Source organism: Drosophila obscura, unplaced genomic scaffold, assembly GCF_018151105.1.
Source record: "Drosophila obscura isolate BZ-5 IFL unplaced genomic scaffold, ASM1815110v1 contig_150, whole genome shotgun sequence".
Classification (NCBI taxonomy): Eukaryota; Metazoa; Arthropoda; class Insecta; order Diptera; family Drosophilidae; genus Drosophila; species Drosophila obscura.
In genome coordinates, this window is record NW_024542736.1 from 6,423,979 (window position 1) to 6,450,210 (window position 26,232).

At 47.3% G+C, this 26,232-nt stretch overlaps 2 protein-coding genes across 3 annotated transcripts; both read right to left on the reverse strand.

Annotated features, from left to right (window-relative positions):
* On the reverse strand, positions 1-23,189 carry LOC111066960 (dopamine receptor 1). Of its 2 annotated transcripts, none has more exons than XM_022355939.2 (6): positions 22,180-23,189; positions 12,998-13,058; positions 12,456-12,635; positions 8,610-8,739; positions 2,487-2,732; positions 1-1,144 (listed from the first exon to the last, which is right to left on the reverse strand). In XM_022355939.2, the coding sequence occupies exons 1-6, from the start codon at positions 22,513-22,515 to the stop codon at positions 607-609; spliced, it is 1,491 nt and encodes a 496-aa protein (XP_022211631.2). In that variant the 5' UTR covers positions 22,516-23,189; the 3' UTR covers positions 1-606. The 2 variants fall into 2 exon arrangements, with proteins under 2 accessions (XP_022211631.2, XP_022211630.2); XM_022355938.2 differs by having other exon boundaries at positions 12,953-13,058.
* Positions 23,190-23,810: 621 nt separating this feature from the next.
* Positions 23,811-26,179, reverse strand: LOC111066908 (serine protease 42). Its single transcript, XM_022355857.2, has 4 exons — positions 25,808-26,179; positions 25,152-25,317; positions 24,378-25,086; positions 23,811-24,315 (listed from the first exon to the last, which is right to left on the reverse strand). The coding sequence occupies exons 1-4, from the start codon at positions 26,021-26,023 to the stop codon at positions 23,892-23,894; spliced, it is 1,515 nt and encodes a 504-aa protein (XP_022211549.2). The 5' UTR covers positions 26,024-26,179; the 3' UTR covers positions 23,811-23,891.
* Between the last annotated feature and the right edge of the window lie 53 nt (positions 26,180-26,232).

Genomic DNA, 26,232 nt, shown 5'->3' on the forward strand with positions numbered 1-26,232 from the left:
GTGGTGTTGTGGGTGTGGCAAGTGACATGTGTCACTCCATAATAATCGCATTTGCATGGATCCCAAACGATTGCAAAACTGTCATGAATAACCAAACAGGAAGCTTGGACAGAAAGCTTTTTGGGTGCAGCAGGGCGGGAGGGGGCTAAGAGACCTTAGACCTAATCACGTCTTGGGCATCGTTTGTGGTTTTGAGGGGGACTCTTAAGGCTAGATACGATTAAGTATACGCATAGTTGATTGCTTTGTCTCTGGGACGCGCTGATAATACTTACAGGTTTCCATTTTGCTTTCGATTTTCTTTTGGGGCGGGACGGGGTGCTGGGGCTTGTTTTTGGATGTTGGGAGGGACTCGGGATTGCTTTGGTTTCGTGTGAGAGATCGAGTTGGTGCTGTAGGAACCCAGTTAGTGGCTTAGAGCAGCTCCGTTTCCATTTGGGCGGCCTCGACGGTCTCCACAATGGTGGCCGTTGGCGCCGTGACCGAATCTCATGGAACATAGCGCGTGGTCAGTGCTCCGTCGTCGTCATCGTCCACCCGGAGGCCGCCACAGCCGCAGCCGTAGCAGCACGGCAGCCAGTTGGCTCCGCTGTAGCCGCCTTTTGGTCAAATCGCAGAGACCTGCTCGAGCTCGGCACTGGAGCGGCCCGAGTTCATCACGACCACATTCTTGGCCGCATAGTCGGTGATGAAGCGGTCGCTGTTACGCGGATGAATGTTGCCCACGTCCTGGGCACAGCACCAGGGATTGCGCATGGTCAGGATGCGCTTGAAGGCGTCCCGGAATTCCTTGTTGAAGATCGAATAGATGATTGGATTGAAGGCCGAGTTCGAGTAGCCCAGCCAGGTGAGTATCTTGAAGGTCTGTCCGCCGATGCAGGTCTTGCAGAAGGCGGCCGTGATGTTCACGCAAAAGAAGGGCACCCAGCAGATGAGGAACACGCCCATAATTACGCCCACTGTCACAGCCGCCTTGTGGTCGGAGACATGGTACGGCGAGCTGTGGTGCAGGTTTCGCACCTTGAATTTCTTGGGCGTCATCTTGGGGCGTCGAATGCTCTTGTAGCGCTGCTTCTCGGCCACCTCGCCGGGTCGGGTCACCGCCTTGATGGACTTGACATGCTTCTGGGCATAGCAATACAAACTGAAAGAGAAGCGGAGAGACAAAAGAGAAGAGAGTGAGGGAAATGGCAATTATTTGTCACTTAATAAATGTTCTGTGTTTGTGGGCGTATCTGACAAATGATTGCTCAACTTCTGGTGTCTGTTTTGCTGCTAGTTATTGGTTACTGTTTCATGTAATTGATATGATAATTATACACTTGGGCCACTTGCCATGTCAATTGCGGCACAAACACACACACACACTGCGTATACGCAACGACTACGACTATCATATCCAATCTTCCACTTCAGCTGCTCTCAATGGGGCCCTACACCACCCCCCATCCCTGGCATAGTGCTGCTGGGCAGCAAATAAACAAGCATATGCGTCAGTCAGAGTATCTGTCATAGTGTCTGTCAGAGTACGTGTCCGTGGGCGAGTGTTTACTTGGATCAACGCATAGAAAGGATAACACGACCAGGCACAAATTATGACGATAAAAGTATATATTTATTCTGTAATTTAACCGAAATTTGATAGAAAATTCCAATGCGAAGCAGCAAGGGATCCATTTGATGGCCCACACCCAACATCAGCCAATGGGGGGCTGCAAATCTCGTTAAGCTAAAATGGCAACGTGCCGCTGGCCGTAACGTTGATGAGCAGCCATGCCATATCGCTGTCCAGTTGCTACTTCTATGTATTTGTGCGTGTGTGTGTGTTTGTGTGTGTTTGTCCTTGTCCTAGTCCTTTTCTACACGCCCAAGTCTTTTGCCTGTTCCGTTTGGGGGGCGGGCACTGGTCTGAGGGGTCAGCCTGGGGATTACTTAGACGGACACTAATGCGTGCGCTTATTTGCTCAACCCCAGGACTCAGACTCAGACTCAGACTCAGACCCATACCCCAAAACCCCTTGCCACAGCCAACAGCCAACAGCCAACTGGCAACACAACCTCTCGTGCCTGGCGGCCATCAAGGGAGAGCGCTTTCTCCTTGTGGCATTTTTCTGATATATTCAGCATTGCGATAGCAGGCAAACTTCCTCCGTTTTTACAACATTTTATTATATACTTTTTACTACTTCTGGCTTCGGCTTCCCCTTTTGTGTTTTTGGCATAGCTGGAAAATATTTGAGTTGGCGTTTTGTTGCCATTTGAAAGCAAAAAACTTTCTTCAGCTCCGAGATACAGAAGTACCAGGAGTATCTCTGTGTATCTCTGTGTATCTCTGTGTATCTACATAATTGCAGCTGAAGGCGTCGGGAAAGGCAAATGAGTTTCTTTATGCATTTCATGTTTTATGCAGGGCCCCGAAAAGTTTGCCTCAAATCTGAAACTGTAGTCGCCCCATCTGGCAGCGTCCCAAATCGCATTTGACTTACCGACAGTAGATGCCAATCATGACCACACAGGGCAAGTAGAAACTGATACAGCTGGAGACGACGGCATAGGTGGGCGTGAGGTCCAGAGCGCATGTGGGATACTTCTTGCCATTATCCTCGAAAATCATCGGCTGGTCAGGCCGATGGATGCCAAAGGAGATTGGCACAAACGAGACGAATGCGGCCAGCAGCCAAATGGCGGCTATGGTAATGACAGCCACGCGTCGTGTCACCCAGCGGCCATATCTGCGAAAGAGAACAAAATGAGAGGCTGGTTTGACTGGGTGAGAAAAGGGTTGCATCAATTTCGGGACAACGGAAGCGGAAATACACGCGTCATGCTTGCTGCCGCTGCTGCTCCTCCTCCATATGATGATGTTGCTGCCGCTGCTCGCTGGCTGGCTGGCTGGCTCTTGTCTTTTTGTTCTTTTGTCCTTGTGGTCTCCAGCAAAGGGTAAGCAAAGAGGGCGCTCCAGGACCAGAAATATCACATGCAGGAGTAACATCAGAGGCGGAACAGAAAACAAGAACACGCTGCTGGTGTGCCATGTTGTGATTGTGGCTTTGCATGTCGCCGGCATGGCATTCCCTCAGCGCCCCGGCAGCAGTGGCCATTAGGCAGTACAACATCGTTTTCGGTCGGGGGCAGGGCGCGACATGTGTGTGTGTGGCAGGGCGCCCAGATCAGGGATCAGGATCAGGTGTGTAGCCGCGCTGCGTGTCATTAATTACCCAGCATTGGCCGTGCGACAAATCAGCCTAACCCGAAACCAAACCGCAGCCCACATATCCCACACAGACCCTGCCACATGGCGCATGCAAGTCAGACTCCGTTGGGCTACCTTTTTGTCAAGCACTTCGATTTTGACTCTAGAGCAGCAGGAAATGAGCAGGCTGAATTAGGGTACCAAAAACCCAAACACAACCCACAGCCCACAGCCCACAGTCCCAGACCCAAAACACTGAAACACCGAAACCGAAATACCCAAGGCTGAGTGGGGACCACAAGAGCGGTGCCATATGCCGCATCATTCTGGCTTGTGCAGGAAATCAAACAGAATAATTCAATTTCAATACAAAGACGCACTCAGACGATGACGAGAATGGGGATGTGGCTGGGGAGGTGAATGTGGATGTGCACGAGGACACAGACGACGACGACGACTACGACGACTGCGACGACAAAGCGGAAACGGAAGTTTATGTAATTGTATTCACATACAAATTCAATTTCGTTTTCGGCACGAAAATTGATTTCCATGTGACGAAAGCCCCTTAGCTCTTGGTGCGCCCAATCTCTCCACCTGGCTCCATCAGGCTTCCCATTCCGCTCTCTGTCAAAGTTTACCGAATTCTATTTCTTTGCAGCTGCTTCTCCTGGCTGCACTAATTCGGCTGCTTCGACGTTGAGGTAACGCTTTGATATATGCACACACTCGTAAAGCTGCAGCCATTAGGCGACACACGACACACGGATTGCCCTGTCTGCCTTCAAACTTTGAGCAGCCAATCAACGTCGTAGCATCGATGGGCTAATTGAAATCGTGTGTGAAATTGTGTGTGTGTGTGTGTGTGTGTTTGTGAGTGCCAGAAGCAAGCGGCTCCAAGCCAAAGGACATTTGCATTTAACGCTCGAGCTCAGGCTGTGACTCTGGCTTCACTGGCTCCGTGGCATGCGGCAGCGGCGGCGGCGACGTCAGCTTTGTGTGTGTGTGTTGTCCCACATGCACTCAAGAAATTACCGCAAGGCACGCACAATGTTCCTGCCCCAATGTCTCCTGCTGCTTCTGTTTGTTGTTGGCTGGGAGACATTTGCATAGTTTGGGGCTGATACTTTTCCAACGTCAGCTTGGGATATTTTGATGACTCTCTACTGTCATTGCTGGCACTCACAGCAGGTACTATAGAACAATAGGTGTACGATCTTGGGCAAGTCACTTTAATGCCACAGAAATTAAAGAAAATTGCTAAGAAATGCCCTCTCTCTTTAATTTTAAATGATTAGAAGACTTCAAGTATCTTCCTCTCAAACTTTCAATCATATATCTCATGCATTGCATTCCCATCTGCGGTCCTACACTGTAGATTCCCAGGAACAACTTTTTTCCCGGCCAAAGCCAAGACAACCCTTGAAAAAAAGATGAAAAAACAATTACAAAATGTTCCCAAGTGCGTCATTGTAGGTGGGACATGTTTTTGTGGTGTGTGTTTAAGTGCTGCGCCTCCGGTGTTCAACCCCAACCCAGTCACGACAACGCCATTCCAGCTCCATTTACACACACACACACACACCTATGCGTGGGAGAAGCTCCCCTTTCCTGCGGCAAAGTTTCATTGTTCTTTCAGTTTTTATTGCAGTTTAAAATGAATTTCACATATGCGTCTGACAGTTACGATGATGACAAGCGCCAAAGTCAACGACAGCCAAGTTTGGGGTACGACAACGACAACGGCAACGATGGCATCAACTTGTCACATAAAATACGAATATTTTCCCATTTCGTTATTCAACTTTCTTGTGGGATGAGATGAGATGCCCAGGCGCCTCATCTTCACTTTGGCAGGGCCTGCTACTAATTAAATTTGCACGCGCTTCTCATCCAAATTGTTTTTTTGCGAAATCCAGGCGAGCGCAATTAAATTAAACGCCTGCAATTATTCTAAAACGCTAAGAAAATATACAGAATCAGCAGTTCTTTTTGGTAGGGGAATGGGATGGGTCTGGGCTGGGTCTGGGCTGGGTCTGGGTCTGGGTCTGGGATGGATGTGCTCTAATGAGACTGAACTTTGCTGGAAGGCACAGCCGAGCAATGTGGGGCACAAAGAAATGCGTTGCTGCCTCCACTTTGACATGCAAATAAATCAGATTTGCATAAAGAGCAGAACGGAGACGAGGAGATATGGAGAGCGGAGCGGAGTACTGCTCTAAGGATAGCAATATTAATGCTAGATCCCAGCTACCATCAAGCATTTCTCAGACACAAAAGGTGGCGACTCTGCGCTGCGCTGCGTTGAGTTTTCCTGCAATTTAGCAGCTGCCAGCTGACGGCACCCGGTGTCCCAGTGCTGGCGCTTGGCTTGGGTTCGGGTCTGCTCCTTCAGATTGAGTGGTGCGAGCGACGTCTTGACATTTGAAGTGTAAAGCAACTCGAGGCGCGCCCATTCTAAGGAGAACCCTAGGCGCTAGGGACGAAGTGGGAGGCACTGTTGGATGGTGGAAATGCAAACGAAATTCAGGTGGCCAAACTCAATTTCAAATCGCTGTCGGGACTTGCCCAGCGGGCACTGTTCTCTGAGTGGCTCTGCAAATGTCATTAACCCAGCGGCTCAAATTAATATCGTACTATGGCAAGTGGGCTCAATCAGAGTCTCAATGGCATTCATTGGGATTAGCGTTAGATCTATTTTCGAAAGCCGTAAATAAATTAAATTAAAACTAAAAGCTCTTCAAACTGAATAAATGTCAGTGCCAGTTTGAGGTTCAATGTTTTGGAATAGTTCGATTAATGATGATTCCAAGATATAATACCCAAATAAATGCCATGCTGAGAGCCTCCTCTAGCTTCAGTGAAGATCAACCAACCGGGTCCTGCACTTCACCCATCATTAACCAATCGATTCCGTGCAGGGAAATGTGCTCTTTATGCGGACTGCAGCTCACTATTTGGTGGAAAATCCATCCCCAACTCTTGCTTAATTCCACTTTCAATTGCATCCAACCAACAAACTCTCCATCCTGCTACGAGTACTCTGTCTGATGCTCCTCGAGGACAAACGGAATTCAAAATCATGAAAAATGTTGCATGAAAATTGTCATTTGCTTGCCCCAGTCAGTTTTCACCTAACCCCTGCCCACTGGCCCCGCCAGAGCTCATTTAAATCCTTTGCCGGGGCATACAAAATTTGCAATCTGAATTTTTTGCCCCGCTCTGGCATCAGCTTGCCACATCAATGAAGCGTTATATGCTCCCCCAACTCGTTACGGGCAACCCGGCCATACAAAAGACCAACAGAGCAGAGAGATTTGTACACTCGTCTATAGAGTGGGAGTGGCAGGACCAGAGGCGGTGGCGGAAGCACAGGCACAGATGGATGCTGCCACACCAATACAACTGTCGTACAACATTTTTCATAAGCGAATAAGCTACCCCAGGTGGCAACAAGCAAGGGGTCGTAGTGTGGCAGCAGACTGCTGGGGGGGGGGGGTTTGGGGATGGAAAAAAAATATTTTTCTACTTTTGGCTTTTGGCTGAAAATAGCATCAAAGGATTTATTATGGCTCTTTTATGACGGGGTTTGTGGGCTAGTGCTGTGGTATGGGTACCGTCATGGGCGGCGGGAGGGGTTGGCAACTGTCTCGATTTGCTGTAGTTGCCCCTAGCCCCTTAGTGTGCCACCAAACAGCTTGCCCCATACTGCTGGAATCATTTCGTTAGGTTCGTTATCCCACTGGGCTGGGCTCATGGTTCTCAGTGGCAGGCTGTCAGCGACTTGACCAACAACATTTTTAACATAGCACACACACACACACATGTACAGATGTGAGTGCTTACACCCCCCACCCACAAATGGAGAGAGATTCCGCTCTGTTGCTGTCGACACATAATAAATTTTTGCGTTTGACTTTGCCAGCAACTGTAATATTTCTGTTCCAATTCCTGTGGCTCACACATTTTTGTTGGCTTTTCGAAAGCTTTTGGCCAGGCTAGGGCCCTGGTCGGGGGCATTGTTGAAAATTTAATTAACACACAATTGTTGTGGTCCAGCCGAATAAACCAGGTCCAGTATGTAGAGAAGTTTAAGAACAGCCGGCAGACGCCTGATAAACTTGTTTCAAGTTTTCAGGTGGGGGGTGGGGGCTGACTGCTTTTGTTGCAATTGCTTGGCTCTGGAAATCAATTTCAAATGCTGACTACAAAGCATACTAACATGGCTGACTGGCAGCTTTTTAGGCAGCCACGATAGAAGGACAAGCAGCACAAGCAGGAAAAACAGGACAGGCAGGCTCATTGTCATTGTCAGAGTCGGGTAGGGAGGGAGGAAGGTGGGTAGGCACACAGAGATATCCAGACGGACTGGCAACCACCTGAGGCAGCAGAATTTGATTGTCCCTTAGACTTCCTTCCACTCGCTCCCACTGCTTCTCAGTAAGCTCTTGGCTGGAGAGGACAGCACAGGATAGGAGTGAGCCGCACAGCTGGAGGAACGTGCCGGATATATGTACACAAGCTAGATTGAACAGTGATAATGGAACGAACATTTGGGCAACTTGTATCCACCTGACAGATGAAGTCATTTCGATCGGGTGTGACAAATGGCAAATGTAGGCAAGAGTAAATAAAGTAAATCGAAATCTTAAAGAAACGCTTGGAAAACCCTAAGATTTAATGGGAAATGGAGTAGAAAATGAAAGAATGGTTCAATCCCTTCAATAACTTACCCTAAGCTGGACATTAATCTGAGTTTTCTTGACAATTTCTCAGCTCCCTTTTTTCAACAGGTGACCAGCTGCTAACGAAAGCTCCCTTGTTCGCTTCCTTCGCTTTGGCTGTGTAACATGACTTGCAGGAATCGATTTGCCCAAAAAAAATATAAACCCCAACCACAACACAAAATCAACAGCCCCAAAGTGGCTGAGGCAACTTCATCTTCAATAAAGTCTCGCCCCAAATGCGAAAAAACGTTCCTGGTAATGCCCAATAAATCTGTTACTAATGAAACAATTATGTGGAGCGATTAATGGGCCACACTGCCATAAACAACTCGAGTGGCAGAGGCACAAAAATAGGGTGAGGAGAGGAGAGCAGAGCTGAGAATGTGATGTGGCAGTGGCGGGAGTACAAAAACGTGACAAGCATGACAACGCGGCGTATGAGTAATGCGCATACAAAGCACCTGCAATGGCGCCTGGCACCTGGCTTTGGGGGCTGATTTTAATGAATCGATATAGACGAGCGCGGCTGTCAGTGGGACATCAATGGAGGGTCTTTTCACCTGTCCGTACCAGGACTCGGGGAGTAAAATTAGTTTCTATCGCACGATAGATACATATATGGATGGAATAATTTATGCATGTGACAGGGAGATGGGTGATGGGAGATGGGGACAGCTGACATCACTCACCTGAGCGGATCCTTGATGTGGATGTAGCGGTCCATTGATATTGCACACAGATTCAGAATTGACGCCGTCGAGCACATGACATCAAAGGCCACCCAAGTATCACAAAATTGCGCTCCAAAGATCCAATATCCTGCAGGAGATATATTGAAAAATACAAAATACGAAAAAAAAAAACAGACAGAGAAGGGGGAAAGTCAAATGACTGTTTGATTGACCTGACGGTCTGATTGCTCGCTTAAAATGCTTAATAAGTAGTACTTGGCTATGGGCCTGGCAATGGGAATGGCTCTGGCTCGGAGTTGGGGGTCTGTGCCTGTCTCTGCCTCTGTGTCTGTGTGTGGTGCGGAAATTGCCATGTTGCGGCCGTCGCACGACGGACGGTATAAAAAAAAGTTGTTTCATTTGCTTGCTGCCGTGCAACAAGCCCTACAGCAACAACAACCATTAACGGAGGCTATCTTCGGAAACCGAAGCTTTGATACCCTCTTTACGATCTCTCATTCGACTTTTGCTTTAATTAAAGTAAGTTTGGGAGCAATAAATAAAGTTACGAATGTTGATACTGTTCTATGTATAATAAACCCGAGTATATGTACTTTATGTGCTCAAAAGGTAATAATCATGGTACCCCTTGGCAAAGGGGATAAGCCCAACAGTAACTGCAACAGGGAAATGGTGTCACAGCCATCAGATTCTTGTTTCGTTTTATTCATGACGTAAATTGAGTTTAAATGATTTCATAAATTCATTTCCGTTCTGTCCGCTTCCCTTTTCATTTTCCTTTCCTTCCACACACACACACACACAAACACACATGCACACGCACACCGCTCGCTGTCCTTTGCGTCATTTAAATTTAATTTGGTCATGAGTAAAAACAAATATTTTGTATTTATTTTTTTTGGTTTGGGTGCTGGGCAATTTTATAAGTGCGCTGCAATTATGGACAGACTCGATTGATGTACGGTGCGTGACCAGAAGCGGATGTCCTTTGGCGCCCAGGGAAGAAGGCATGGGGCCACACGGAAATAAATTACACACAGATACAGCTACAGAGCACTGACATGAGTGCGGTCTATGTGTGTGTGTGTGTGTGTTTGTGTGTGGAATTCAATAAAAGATTTTGATACACAAAAAGGTTATTTATTTGCGGTATGGCTTTTGCATGATGATTCGATAAGAAAACGCAAATCATGCTGGCAAACGGTTACGGCTTTCATGCCGTTCAATCAGGCGTGCCCCAGGATATGGCTCTTAAGTGCCACAGGATGTGCCGACGCAACTGGTCAAATCAGATCGCATCCCATCCCATCCCATCCGACCCTCCTCACTTTTATGCTGTGGTCCATCAAAAGTTATCCTGTGAAGTCAGCCATAATGACATTCAGTTTTCAATGCTTTAAATATTGATTTAAATAAGGGGAATAAAATAAAATAAATAAAATATTGTGCTGGTAAATGGAAACTGGTAGCTGATAGCCAACAAAAAGAGAAAATTGTTTTTAGACATATTTTCGAATGGTATTTCGAAACATATTTCAGCTGTCAGTGTTCTGTCGATGGCCTTATTTTATAGCTCTGTTTAGATTTTCAAACGAATTCTTTGAGCATTGCATTAGATTTGAAAATGGTTTCTATTAAACATCGCATCGCATTTTCCATTTTCACTCCAGAGGTTTGAGCCCCCAATGCAACCAAACTCCGATCCCAAAAGCAGCTTTGGCACACAAATATGCACAAAATTTGCCCCAATGCTCAAGGCCCCGACAAAAAGCAATTTCAGGAGTGAGACAGAGAGATACAGAGCGAGAATTCTCTCAGAGGGAAGGCTGGGGATCTGTACAAGTCAGCAAATAATTCCCACAGCTTTCAATACAAAAATACGTATACACATGCCAATTGCTTATGGCCAAAAAATGTGTTATATGTTTCTCTGTGGCACCATCTGTCTGTTCTCTTAACGTGTCTGAATCTGAGTCGGAGAAGGAGACTGCGAATGGGACTGAGACTGAGAGTGGGTCTGATTCCAGGTCTGTGTGTGAGTCTCTTGTTGTTTGAATTTGTCCAATTGCGTATGATGTTTATTTGCTGATTTGCCTGTCTTGAAGCGTGCTAAATGTTGCCTTGGCAAAAAAAAAAAAACAGTTCCCTCTGTATGGGTGTGTATCTGCGTGTGGGTGCTGAAGTCCCCCTCCTGAGACATGTGTTTGTCTTGAGAGCAGCTGAGCGTTTTTATTTATTTATTTTTCACACTTTTGCTTACGCGGCAGGCACCACTCCAGCGCTTTACCGCTGCTCCTTCATTCCTCTTCTTCGAGTGGCAAAGTCGTTTATTATTTTCACACACTCCCAGGAAAACCCCAGGAAAAGCCCAGGGGGTGCTGGGTGTATGGGTGAGGGCCTCACATACATGTGTCACCTGAACGCATCGCAACGCATTTCAGTCCCGGCTTTCGCTCACATTTTCCAACTCATATGACAAGCTCACATTCGCTTTCTTTCATTGTTTGTGGGGGCACGGGACGCTCCTCCACGTATTATTTTTCCAGTGTTTGTGCGAGACCCTGTACACATTGATGTCAGCTGCATGTTTCCTGAACCGGAACACGTTGTTAGCTCGCTGTCCCCCGGCTGCTTCGAACCCCTATTCTTCTGTTGGGAAAAGTTTTGCCGGCTCCCAAAGCCGCCGTTCGCCTAATTTGCCTCTTATTTACTTAGCCAATGTTCGCGCTGCTGCCACTCGTCAGGAGTACTCCCAGGATTCAGGACACAGGCAGTGCCATCGCCGTTGTGGAATTAATAAAATGCACTCATAAACGGCACCCGGAATGAGGCTGGGACTGCTGCTCCTCCAATGGCATCCGGACGGGCAAAAACTTGCAGTTGCAAAACTTTGTCAGCGTCAACTGAGAACTGAGAGGATACGAAGAAGGGGTTTTATAAAGGAATGGCTTCCATAGTGGAAGGATGCAAGGATGCAAGGAGGCGAAGGAGGAGGCAGGACTGCCATTGCTCCTCTTGGAATGGCTAATGGAAAATAATCAGAATGTGTGGTTGCACTTGGGATCTGCATGTTAGTCTTCGCATCAGACATGCAGCTGGAATAAAATGAAATTCCTGTATGGCTCACTATAACCATTTTTATTCAACGATGCTTGCCAGTGGGTAAAACGAAGAGTTTGTGCGAAAGTTGATCAGAAAGTGAAGCTATAACCCAAGCAGATGTACAAAGAACTAACTTGACATCCAACATTAATTAGGCCAAAAGTAAGCCTCACTCCATAGACCCACCTACTTCTAAAGATATGCTGAGACTTCTTCCATTTTTCAAACAGCAAAGGCAACCCTCGCTTCTGTATATTATTCCACGGAAGTCTCTTGCAATCACAATGGCCCACTCGGAGTACATACTGGGTGTGCTCGGCATAGCCGCTGTACCCTGGGTACTCGTGCAGCGACTCCTTGTGCAGCTGACACTTTAAAAGGCATTGACAAAGCCACATAAAATCCGGCTTTAAGCGCTGCCAGGCATGTCAAATGGGACACGAGTGGAGGAGGGCAGGGCACTCTTACGTCGACTCGTTTCGACACTCTTCGGTTCCTCTCGAGGGGCGGACCTCAACGCTTTTTGCGCTGAAACAGCCTGCAGCATTTTACATAAATTTCCGCGATAGCAACAAAAAATTTCAATTGCAATTTTCCATTACCCACACAGAGACAGATAGACAGACAGACAGACAGAGAGAGAGAGAGAGATACAGGCAGACAGATACGGATAAAGACTCAATAGAGGGAGATGGCATTGGTGTTTGCAGAAAGAAAAAAATGGTTTTTATTTGTACTCACCCAACAAATCGTTGACGCCTGCGAATGTCATCACCAGGGAGGCCACAAACAGATCCGCAATCGCTAATGAGGCCAGGAACAGGTTGCCGATGCGTCGCAGGCTGCGCTCTGTGTAGATGGCCAGGCAGACGAGGATGTTCCCGGCCACGGATAGGAATATCAGCACCGATAGGAAGATGCCTGCGGCGATTCCGAGAAACATATTTGTACACCCACAATCGCACCATATCCAGATGATGGCCATAAGCGCCGAACAATGATCAGACAAAGCATACTTATGGGATGGGGTGGGCGGTGGGGGGGTACACCTGATGTGTGCTGATGTGGATGTGCCTTTGTTGGTGTGTTGTTTGCCGCATGCAACATGCAATTTTACAGATAATTGCTGGTATTGTGGAGAGTGTGTGTGTGCACGTTTAGAAGTGTGGCATGGCTGATGAAGTGTCTACGTGTGTGTGTGTGTGTGTACGTGTTGCATTCAACGACATTTACTTTACCAACAACAACAATTGACACAAGGGACAGCGGCTCCGGTTCCTCACCAACTATTGTATCCATTTCGGAGGCGTTTGTCCAGCTGCTCTCATTGTAGAACGATGTCAGCTGCAATGAAGTGAAGTGAAGACGAAAACCGAGTTATTTAAACTGATTCCAATTAGTTCTTAATTTAGTTCTAGTACTCGTACATTCCCTTTGATGCTCAAACTAATTAAATTTGTGAAATGTTTTTGGCAAATTTAATTAGACTTTTCTCTGCTTTAATTAAGCTTTGCCTGCGTGTGGCATGCGTGTCTTGTCTGTGGTGTCTGCAGTCAACGCTACCGCCGCAAGAAACAAAAAAAAAAACTATCAATCATCTGTGGCATCTGTGGCAGCACCCAAAGAGGCCAAAGTCTCTGGCATTATTCATAATTAAAATTGACAAAATTTCAAGAAATTTGTTGAGCGAGGCTCTAATGAAATTAATTTGTTTGGCTAAGCGTTGCTCCGTCGTCTTTCTCTATCCCTCTGTCGTCTGTGTGTCTGTCTGTGGCAACTTTGAGTGAGAATTTGTCTTGCGGTTTCTTTAGTCGTAAGTGTATTTCTCTCTCTGTGTGTGTGTGTGTGTGTGTGTGTGGCAGACATGTTGGCATTCTGGTGGTTGCCTTTGCTGTAGACCCACCATCACCCACCCAGTATCCTCTGGCTGTGGCACGCACTCACACAAACACAATTGAGCTGTGTAAATGAATTTATTAATTAATACAGCCAGGCACATGCTCATGCTCGTACCCATACTCGTATTCGTATTCGTATGAGTGCGGGAAATGCAATTACTGTGAGAGTGGAAGTGGCTGGGTCTGTACCCGAAAAAGGATTCACAGTGCCTGCCCTGCAGCTGGTTTGGGCCCTTTTCCACGTAGTCCTGCCTCACTATTGCCACAGGAAAATAATAATAACAATAACAATAACAATAATTATAATAATGAAAGCAATAATAAAATGCTCAAAAGCAGACCTGCAAACCGCTGACAAATGCAATTAATTAATTCAAACATTAAAATGCCGACGCAGTATACTATAAACATTTTCCCTGCTACCGCTGCTGTTCGGCATGTCTGAGTCTCCTGCCACACTCCACAGCCGCACATCAGTTCATTTCTGTGCGGGGCTTCCCATCGATAGAACTTTATTTAATTAATTTTTTTTCAACGGAATATATGTGTGTTATCCCATAAGCGGCTTATTAACTTTAAAGTTGCTAATTGTTTGAAATGGAAACTGAAGTTTAATGAGCCCCAAATGCTGCGGCTGTGGCTGTGCGCTGGCCACAAATGGCAGAGCACTCTCTGGGCGTGGAGCACACATGGCGTATGCGCAATTTAGCGCACTAGTTGAGTAAACATGCGTCTGATTAGCCAAATAGATTGTGGATTTCTGAAGGGGAACATTCGCATTATCGTTGTCGCGTGTTTAGCAAGAGAAACGCGTTGGAATGGAGCATTATGTGAATGCAATTCATTTTGCTGTTAACTTCTGCCTTCTGATTTGACTGCTGCCTGGGAATCCCTATGGTGTTTGATATACAATTTACATAATTTAAAAAGGAAGAAGAAGAAGATTATTGCCGATTGCGTGCTGCTCCAAAGACATCAAGTAAATTGCATAAATATTTAACCTGATCCCAGAAACCACATTAAAATTGTGCTCTGGCCCCAGAAGTGCGTTTATTCATTCACAACTTGGCCGGAGCGAATAATATTGACTGGCCAAGTACCTGGGCTGGATAGGGGTCTAACTTTGCATAGATGGTCGGATGCCCCCGAGGCACTGGCTGATTGGGTTAAGGATTACGTGTAATGGACCATGAATTAACAATAAACAAAATTAATTGCCGCTGCACATTACGACCGCCCGCCGGCGACGGACAATAAAAGACACTTAAGATTATAAAAATTACATGAAATGTTTTCGCGTGTCAAGTGAATTTTCATTAAACTTTCCAGCTGCTGCTGCTTCTGCTGCTGCTGCTGCTGCTCCAGCACAGATTTGGCCCTGATGTTGATGGGGGATGTTCATGTTGATGTTTCTTTTGGTGGCATCATTAAAAAGCCGTTAACTGCTTGGCAGTGGTAGGAGGCAGGGCCTGAGGACCCCACGAGTCAGCCATCTGAAGAGATGGCTACACCCAGCACTCATAATGGATAGCCAAATGGAAAACGTGACCATTTGCTAAAGAAACAAACATAACTTCTTAAAAATTATTTGATTTACTAAAAGGTAACCTGACAGTCAATAGCTTGGTGCTGAGGAGTCGAGTGGGCACATCTACAGTTGGCCTTACACCATTATATTCCATCTTTAAAATGTATCTGCATCCCCTTTTCCTTGGCCTGCAGTCTCGTATAGTCCGATTCTTGGTTCTGCATTCTCCCACTGCCCTTTCCTTTGTGGCCAATTCCCTTCCATTGTCTTTTTCTTTCCAACTTAAGAGCAATAATCCACAATTCAGTGACTTACATGGAACAACGCGCAAAGTGAGAGCATAAACCAAGCCAAGCATCTGCCAAGTGTGTGCGAAAAGAAATTTAAACTCTGCCAAAGAACAGCAGATGCAGGAGGAAGTCGGCAACTGTGACAGCAGCTGCTGCATTTAATTGGCAATAAAAGTGGACAACAAATGTATCTGGAAGGCGATTTGCTGCTGCTGAAGGCCGCGTCGAGTAAACACAAAGCAGAAAGGGGGAACACAGTAGAAAAGGCTGCAGGAAAAGAGGAAAGCTGGAAAAGCGGACACGGGCCGCACTTAGGCGCTTTTGCTCTGTTTGCAGAGTTAAATGGCACAATGCGTTGATTAAACGTCAACACACACACACAGACACAGTTATACACCCACTCATACACGCACGTGTTCGTATATCTAACACGAAACACAGAGGCACAGACAGCTGTAGGCTGGCAACAATAATAAGGCTTGAAACGGTAAAAGGGGACACAGACCTGTTGGAAAAACATCTACAGAACACGAACTGAAAGTCCAGCAGCGAGACACGAAGCTGTAGATACCCTTATAGTGCTCTCGTTATTGTGGTAGCTACATATACGATACAGGCATACGATCATACTGCTAATCAAAAATATATTTACTGGTATCAGAGTTACTTCCACTATTGCAAAGCAAGACTTCTCGTAAGGGTATTAAAAGGTAAAGTAACTGCCATGGCTGCGTCCTGTGTCTCTTTGCTAGTCTCTGTGTGTGTTTGTGTCTGTCTGTCTGGCTGTCCGGGAAGTAGTGTGATTTACAAGGAGCAGCACCATAGAGCAGGCACAATAATAAGCGAACCGCACAAAAGGAGGACACTGGACTGGACTGAGACCACAGCTCTAGAGTTCCACACTTTACAGTGTCATTCGAGGGCTTCCACCAAGAGCAGTGGGATAACCAACCATATGGCCATAAAGGTATAGTTTTGTTAGTTAAATGTTTTAAACCATAAACTCAAAGAGAAAGTCTGCAGCAAATAGAATTCCCATGAGTGGAAAGTAAACTTTTAGAATGCACCATAATAAATTTCCCATTTGCAGCATTTTGAACTTTTCGCACACGATTCCCCACCAAAAAACCTGAGCCGTTTGAGTTTTAATACGAAAGCCAGGCAGAATACTGTGCTTCCTGCTGCTCGACCCGGTGCTTCCCTGATTAGCATACATTTAAATTCTCATAATAAACAAGCGAAATTTCACGGAAAAAAAGTCTTCCCCGCTCCTATTTGAGGTAGAAAGGATAATAGCCGGGCCTAGACAGCTGATTTATGCGTTGAGCAAATATTTATTGTTTGCTTTAAGGAACTTTCTCAAGGAACTTCAAGTTTTTGGGTGAGTTTGGAATAAAGCGGTGTCTGCCCCGTTATTCGGGTGGAGCTGCCAAGGTGGGGCATTCGGCACTCACTTGAGCAGACTCTAACTGCAGTAACAATTGCGAAAGTCTAACAATTTCTTCCGTCTAAATATCTCGCCTTGGAGCCATTGTCAGAGCTGTCAATGGATATTGACAATTGCAGGCGGGGCTCGGGCTATGGCAGGAGCTGCTCCTGCAGACAGCTGTCTGTTGATGGCTCTAACCCCCTCTAACTCTACTCGCATCCTGGCCCTGTCTACGCCTGTCAGCCAACATTGCTGCTCGTTCTGAATGTGGGGGGCTCATTGTTTGCATTTCGACTTAATTAAACAAGGCTGAAAAGTCAAGAAGTTTGCCGGAGTGGGGCGCACACATGTGTCTCTGGCTGTCAAATTTACCCAAACTGTCATAATTGGAGCCCAAGCATCTACATATGAGAATTACAGCAGAGGCTTACGATGCAAATGGCGCGGAAAACCAGGGATTCTCTTTAAGTGGAAGGCTGAAGGATGAGCAGCAGCTCTTGCCTCAATTATGAATGAACTAATTAGATTCATATCGTCCTAAGCTGATGGATAACAAGTTTTTCTTTCCTCCAGCGGGGATTCACACTTGCGGTGAGCGACCGCAGACCTTGAACCTCAAACTCATGTCGAATTTTTTCCCATATAAATAATTAAAATGGCCCAGAACTAGACGAATGGTGCTGGGGCTCTCTGCTCTGTGTGTGTGCAAAAATCTGATTAAAATTTCATTATATTTTGGTTGTGTGCAACATCACAGGGAAACACTTTTCGCAGAGTACGTAGAGTTAGGGTTGTATACACGGATATATATTGATTGCATTTTGATGCGATGGGTGGCCTACACAAGCATAGAAAGGTACAAGTACGAGTGTATAGCAAGATGATGTGCAGGAGCATAAGCTGCCACCACTGCTATGCTAATTAGCCCATTCCCTTTTCATTAGACAAACGTGTCTAAGGTTCCTGTTTGTCTCCGTCTCCGTGTGGGCAAAACAAATGTTTTGGATGTGTTTACCCCGACGCTGCTCTATTGCCTGCCAATTTTCAGAGGGGGTTCTGCTTTGGTTCTGCCGTTCTGAGGTTTGTTTGTGTTTGCTGCTAGCCTTTAGATTGCCTTGCTGATTGGCCTCGGGGCGGATTGTCAACGACAGGATAATTAGCTGCAACAGGAGATGACTGCTGGCTGGGTTGCTTGGCTGCTGGGGCTGCTCGGGCTGCTGCTGAAGTGTATCTGCTTCCACTCTTAAGCTGATTGTATAAGCGGCTAGCCCCTTCTCACTCACTCAACCACTGACACTCCATCGCTGCTCTGTGTATCGATTTTATAGTTTTTCTTTGCCTTTCCTTCATTTTTTTTTTCCGGATTTGCACTGAATTTGAGTGGAAAGCTTGCCAAGTGCACGTCAGTCAGTCACTCCTTGGGTCTCCTTTCGTCAGTGCTGCGAGTGTGTGTGTGCGTGTGTGTGCTTAACACAAACATCCCGTTAACTCGCACAAGTGTCGTCGTCGCTACACAGGCATTCACACTGACACACTCTCATAGGAGTGGAAATACACACTCACTCACACACTTAAAGGCGTGGAAATACACGAATGCAGCTGCACTTGTCTTTATTGAAGGAGCAGGGCGAGAATGGGAATGCGAATGCGAATGGAATGGAAAAAAAAGTAACAGAGGAAACTCTATCTTATGGATTCTGTTCTGGCCGTGTCAAGATGCACAACAATTGCAGCTCCGCAAATCCATAAAAATGCGAAAGGCATCTACAATCTACAATAAGATTTCGCGCACTTATGTGCCATCAATATCCGATTCCCCAAAGGATCATTAAATATATGAGTGTTAGTTTTTTTTCACAATTGTCGCATAAAATGCGTTGGGAAACATTGCCATGCCTCTTGTCGCTTTAGTGGGGTAGAAGCTGTTCTTTTTTTGTGATCCAAAAACCAATAAAAATCTTCTAAATAAAACATTTGACTATTATCTGTCTTTATTTTGCTGCACAGCTAATCGCCTCTTAAAGAAATCTCAGACTTGGCAGCCATAAAAATCGGGTCTATTAGGAACACTGGTATTTTGGCAATAGCTAACAAATGTCGCTGCACGCCCAACATCCAGAATGATTGACATGGACATGGTATGACATGGCCATGGCCCTGTTAAATTGACTTGTAATCGTTTGCACTCCGGTGGCATTGTCGGAGTCATCGGTGCCAGAGGCTCTAGTTGTGGCCCACACACACACACCGACACACACACACATAAGCCAAAACCATAAAAACTGCCAGCAGCAAATAGGGCACAAAAAAGGGCAAACACAAACTCGTATAAGCAGGGTTTATGGTCAATAAGAAGAGGGCCTTTTTGGGCTGGCGGCATCCCTTTGACTGCCCCATTGAAAATCCTTAGCCCCATTCACCTGACCCTAAAAAAAAAAAAGGGAAAGCGGTGAATGAAATTCAGACAACATAAAAATCAGGAATATGCAACCATTTTCATTTACCTTTCCGGCAGAGAGGAGAGCGTGAAGAGAGGTACAGGGGAGGTGCAATTAAACGGCAACACCTAGACAAACACATTGTGGCTCTTGTGGCCAAGATTAATGTGGAATGGCAAACGGGTCTCTGTCTCTGTGCCCACCAGCTGCAGCGCCCTCTGTTGATTGCAGGGTCCTGGTGGATACGTGTGTCTGTATTTATGCGGTTGCTATATAGCCGTGACCCGATTCATGGAGCACACAGCATTCCTGCTCATTTATTTTGTGGCCATGGCCGTGGCACCGTGATTATGGCAGGCGCTGTCACACACATTTAATTAGGCAAAATTGCTGACATTTATCTCTCTCTACTTTTCTTTTAGTCTATTGTGTGGTCTGTGATTCCCGCAAGTCTAATTGAAAGTCCCCAGAGTGTATGAGGAAAACGTTTTCTGCGGCTAACAAAAAAAATTAAGCTGCGAAATGTGGATGAGAGATATTTATGTATGGCTCACAGATTCAACGAAATGTGGGCTGAGAGTTGGCAAAAGGAAAGCGATTTATGATTGAAATTGTTGGCAAATATTTCTGAAGCGAAATCTTCAACATTTTAATTAAATGTTAGCATGGGAGCTCCTCCACATTCTTCCACACTCCCCACTCCAAAGTGGCAAAGTTAGAGGCCTGGCAACACACACTGAAACTGCGTTTGTGGCACACGGCTATCCTTGATGTTGTTGAGGCACACCACACAGCACATAAATTACGGGTTGGACCCTTTGGTAAACAATTACAGTAGCGGCCTGATAGCCCCCCATTTTCAATTGGCCATCGATACTCATTTCAGTACGCCCCTTCACGCCCCAATGCCCAATGATTTCGACAAATGGCTGGCGGAAATTTGCACAAATTCCAAAGGATTTGCCACAACAATGGAGGCGCTTGTTGAATAGAAAGAGAGAGAGAGAGAGAGAGAGAGACGGGTGGGCGAATGGGCGAGCAAGAAGATTCAATAACAAATAATGCTATTAATATTTTATTATTCTTACTATGCAAAGACCGCGAACAATGGACAAAGCCAAAGCCAAAAGTTTTTCCATGCGACGGCTTACGGGCAATAGAAAATGCGGAATTCAATCCAAGAACATGCACAATGGCCACAATGGAATGTCTGGTGGGAGAGCGGGTCGGGTGCAGAGGAGGAGCATAATACTATTTTTCCATATATAGCAAGCATTTGATGTGGGGATGCAAAAGAATCGCCGAGAGCAGATTAATAATTCAATTAGATTGCAAAACGCGGCGTATGCGTGATGCATTATGCAAATGCCTGGCAGAGGCACAAGAATCACGGCTGACGCTGGCAATTTGGTGGCTGACACATGACGAGGACAAATGTCAGTGTCACCAATTGAGAGCAAAGCTCGTGGAATTTTGCACGAGCCACGTATAAGGTGAAACTTTCAGGGAAAGAGCCAAAGGCAGCTGCAGCTGCCTGGCAATTAGATCAAATAGATTGATGGGCACAAAGTGAACCAATTGAGAGACGAACATCCACCGTATTATCGTTGCTCTGCTATTTCCCAGCAACAGTTTAAAAATTAGTTAAAAATGTATTTATGTGGAAAATGTGTGTGGCAAAAACAGGATGACAGCGTTGCCCCTGCAGCAGGCTGTTCCTCAATACAATCATGTGTATCCCCAGGGAGTCGCCTCGTCTGCCAACTTACGTGATACTCATTATTTACATTCGATTGAAAGTTAAACGTGCGAACAGATGAGCAGAACTTTGTCGTTTGGCACGGCACAACATGTATTTAGATTTCTATCTCTGTGAGCGTACACGAGCATACGAGTGTGTGTTGCTGTGCTGCTGCTGCCACGTCAAGCACGTAAATTGCTCGCCAGAGAAAAAAAAAGGATAAACTTTGGTTTTCGTATATACTTCCTGGCCTTCCTTCCACTGAGCGAACGGAGGAGTTCCTCTGGCTACCCGCTTTTCAGAACTGGATTATGCATCGATGAAGGTGCACACTTGTCTGTCTGTCTGTCCCTATATGTGTGCGGAAGTATCTGTGTATGTTTTTTTTTGGTTGGGGTAAAGGAAAAGTTTCACATGTGCTGCTGGGGCTGCTAATGAGACTCGCATTCATTTTCATTTAGCAGTTGACTGAGCCAGAAGTGAAATAAATTAAAAGCAAGGAGTGGCACCCAGCGAAAGGAGAAACTTTTTGCTGAATCCTTTTGTCGTGATTTATGCATTTTATTAACTGATATAAATGCGTGTTTGATGTGTGATAATTGTGTGGCACAGCTATGTGTGTCTTTTCTTTGCTCCTCTCCCCATAGCGTGGTTTATGCCACAAAGGATTCATCGCTATCCGCAACCTTTTAACCCACAGCCAGTCACCCTTTTGTCTTGACAAATCATCAAATGCCATCTGCGCGCAGAATTTAGTGCAAATATTGATTGCGTATACGCACCATAAACCAGCACAAGGGAAACCACACAAAAACTATACGACAATGTTCGGGGCTCGGCGAAATATGCGAGCACGTAATAAAAATGAAATGTTCATGTCTGATGGCTCGCCCTACCTCATACAATTCGTCTCCACATCCGCCCCGTTCTGATCGAAGAGAAAGCGAAAAAGAGAAAGAGACATTGTAAATTATAGTAGCAATACCTGAACCAGAAGCAGCACATTTTATGAGCCTCGAACATAAAGCCCGCACAGGAGCCAGAGTCAGTGTGAGAGCCCAATGAATGCCGCCTCGATGGCAGCCCCATGAGCCACACCGATAACCCGCCCTGACCTTCCCCTGCAATCGGATTCACTCACCGTTGTGCCATCATAGCCATTTGTCAGCAGTTGAATGTCGATTTCAATGTCCATGTCCATCTTGGCTGTTGTCAACTGCAGCGGCAGGTGATCGGCCTCTAGGAGCGTGCCATTCCGACTGCTACTGCTGCTGATGCTGCTCCTGTTGCTGATGGCCAGGCCGATGCTGCTGCTGATGGAGGCGGCGGTGGTGGTGTGGCTGCTGTTGCTGCTGCTGCTGTTGGTCAGGAACGGAATGCTGTGGTTGCTCCAGCCGCTAGCCGCAGAGGCAGCCACTGCCGCTGCCCCGGCCGCTGTCAGGGCGAGCGCTGCAAGAGCACTCATTGCATTTGTCATTTGGATGGCAGGTAGGCTGGTGATTAGTACGGGGGAGGAGGAGGTCGGGTTCTGGTCTGGTCTGGTCCGGTCTGGTAAAGGGGGGAGGCCCAGGCCCTCTGCGGTGCGTTCTCTTTGCGGTTCAGTTGCAGGATTGGCGGCAGAAAAAGTCCGATGCCCGGATACGGCAATGCAGTTGCAGCATTTCGCTAATAGACTTTGATTGAGATGCAATTTGTCCACTGTTTTCCAGATCTTCACTTGGTATTCGTTTGGAATGGTTCTGGATTTTGGTTCTGTTTATTCATTTCTGCAGCAGCCGCCAGAGGCTACGCGGCGATGGGCGCACTGCACTCAACTCGGGTTCGACCGGAAATTGCCCAGGTCCTTGCATCAATCAGGCAAATTACTAAAATTGAAGTCAATTCGGGGGCCAGGCTTGAATGATTAATTGCCCCGATGCCCAACTTTTTGCACCTTCCACCCACACGCTCAAGCACACGCACACTGGGAGGAAACGCGCGCCCGACAAGAATTCTCGATCGGCACAGACACTGACACCGACACAGGCGACGAAAGAGACACCGACACACACACACACACACGTTCTGGCACTTTGATATGGTAGGTCGGCTCCTGGTGGCCTATGCTTTAGCTGCTGTTTCTGTTACCGCGTGCCGAACCGTGCGAACTGAAGTCTGAACGTCGACTGTCTGGACACGCACGACTGGCCGTGCCGGAGCAGAGACGAGCATCGTGCATTCTCCTTGGCCAATGCCGCCAAGTATCCAACAACTTTCGAATCGTTTTCATACGCGACTGACTGCCAGAAGGCCAGCAGGGGGAGCCTGAGTCGGAGCCAGAGCCGACAATTTCCATTCAACAGGATGTGTCCATAACACAGGCGAAATATCTGCGCAGCGCATCTATGAGAGAGCTTTGCTCCAGAGAGAGAGGTACGAGCGGGAAAGAGAGTGGGTTTGGGGCGGGGTGGGAGCGCAACAATCACCTGTTGTGCCACAGAAGCGTTTTGGGCGCGACTTCAATGCGTTTTCTCTTGCGCGACTTTGGCGCGTTTTTGCCAGCGCAACTTTGGCACGTTTTTGCCAGCGCGTCTTTATGTACGCGACTTTCGAGCGCTGTTTGCGTCTTGCGATTTGCGCTTTGCGACTGGGTGCCTCCATTAGGTCTCATTAGCAGCGGACAGACGACAGTGGCAGCCACATCCAAATGGGCGACAATTTTCAGCTTTTTTGTTTGACAAATTGCCGCTGGCAGAGAGCCACCAGTCGAGGAGGCAATCTTTCAATTTTAATGTAAATAAAAAACTAGGCTAGCGTTTATTTTGGCACTGGATTCACATACAAGCTATTAACTAATCGTCTAGGGAAAGGCTCTCAGTACCACATGACCGTGTGCAGCCAGTCGATGTGCCTGGCCAGATCCGTGTAGATCACGGGCTGCGACAGATCGCAGCGATTGCTCAGCCGCTGGCCGGCTGAGACGACTCCGCGCAGCAGCCAGATGTCCGACTCCTGGAGCATCAGACCACCGCCAGAGTCCCCGTTACAGGGACCGGCTCCCTCCCGATTACTGGCACAAACGGTGCGCGAGGTGACGAAGCGCACATTCTCGGATGTGAGATTACCCCGGCACTCCGGCAGCGTGATGATGTCCGTGTCCGTCATCTTGGCGATCCGAGAGTTCCTGTTGCCCCGCTCATCCTCGCCCCAGCCGGCCACATAGGACTTGTGGCCCGACGGCAGATCGAGCAGATAGTTTTCGTTCCACAGGCAGATGGGTCGGATATAGTCGGTGAAACTGAAACAAATAAATTGTTAGGATTGCTCTCGGGGGCAACACTTCTGTCTGGCAGCACTTACTCCACCGGCTCTGATAGCTTCAGCATCGCCAGATCCGCGTCTGTATAGATGCTGGGATTGTACTGCTCGTGGATGACCAGCTCGGCCACTGCTCGCAGGGCTCCTTGCGTCAGCAGATCCAAGGAGTTGCGGCCCAGCGACACGGCTGTGCGAGTCGCGGGCAGATTGCGGCTGCCGAAGCGGAAGCAATGGGCCGCCGAGAGCACGGTGGAGGCCGAGATGAGGGTGCCGCCGCATAGGAAGTTGTACTCGTTGCCCACTCGCTCGTACAGGGCCACCATCCAGGGCAGCTGTCCCCGCTCCACCACCTGCCCGAAATGGATGAGCGGCGTGCTGACGGGCTTCTCCTTGCCACAGACGCCATTCAATTGTCCCAGGGTCTGGGGTCTGTTGCCTGAGGGTCGATGTCCAGCGGGTGATAGTGCTGTGGCTCGCTGTGTGGTGGTTGAAGTCGGCTCCGGGATAAATTGTGGTGCTGGCGTTGGCCCTGGTCGTGGTCGGAATGGTTCTTGGAGCTGTGGCTGAGGCTGAGGCTGTGGCTGAGGTTGGGGTCGTGCTCTCACTGGTTCCTCCGGCTCCTGTGGATATTGCGGCTGCTGTGGCTGTTGTGAAAATTGTGGCTGCCTAGGTCTTTGTTCAGGCTGACTCAGCAAAGGCCCCGTGGAACGTAGAGTGTGCGATAACGAAAGTTTCGTACTGGGAGGAGCATCTGCAAAGGCATCAATACACTAATCAGATAATGATATACAGTTGGCAAAAGGGCTGTCCGCTTACACGGCATAGAACGGCACACAATCCGCCCGTTGAGGGAGATCAAAGTTAGTTTTGGAACCACACCCGGCGTGGGAAAGTCCACGCGATAGTTGATGGGTTCGTTGTAGCGCAGTCGATACCTAACCGATTCCTCATTCTCCAGTAGATTCAGGTCCCCCGGGTAGCTCTGAAAGAGATGCAAAAAGAGAGCGCGTCATAAACCGTCTTCCCTTGTATGGAAATGGATATGGATGGCGTCAACAATTGTAATCGACGTCGGCTACGTTCCCCATCCACGTAAACATAACTCAACTGGTAAAACCAAAGCTGAGGCTCCACAGATATTAATACTAGTCTGTAGTTTATGGTAAAAACCGGTCGCACAACTTGGAGTCCCACACCGGAGAGAACAGATCAGAACGGAGGAGAAAGAATCAGAATCAGAATCAAGTGGCAGCAGCAGCAGCGGAATGGTGAATGGGGGGTGTTTTCCCCTCAGGCCTTATCAGGCGGCAGCATGCAATCGAGTAACCCGCAAAAATCGAGTAAAACATTGAGCTTGCAATTGTGATACGGGGAAAATCACGAGAGTAAGGTCGCTGCATGATAAGGGAGCGCAAACCCAACAACAAACAGCTGGAAATGGAAAACTGTAAGGGATATGAGGGAAAACTTACGGTGGTATATCGACCTGGCTGGGAAAGCTCCACGCGCAGTGAATTTTCCAAAATGGATGAGTCCAGTTTCAGGTTTATGTGGCCAATGTGCTCCTGGTTGTAGCCCAAGTACTCGAACAGCTCTGGACAGGCAATGTATGGCAGGTTCTGTGCCCAATGGAGCGAGATCTGCAGCAGAGTCAGCAGGAGGCCTAGCTGTAGCTGTAGCTGGCACATAACTCATGCAATTCAATAAATATTTATAGGGAAACAAATAAATAAGGTAACTGCGAATGTCGCGCACAACTCGCGGGTTCACAAGTGGCAAGTTCAAGCGGCGAACTGAAACCGAAACCGAAACCGCACACAATGAGAGTCGAGCGATGAATGATTTGTGTGCTTGGTTGGGGGGGGCGCGATCTAGCTGAACGATCATCTAGCGGAGT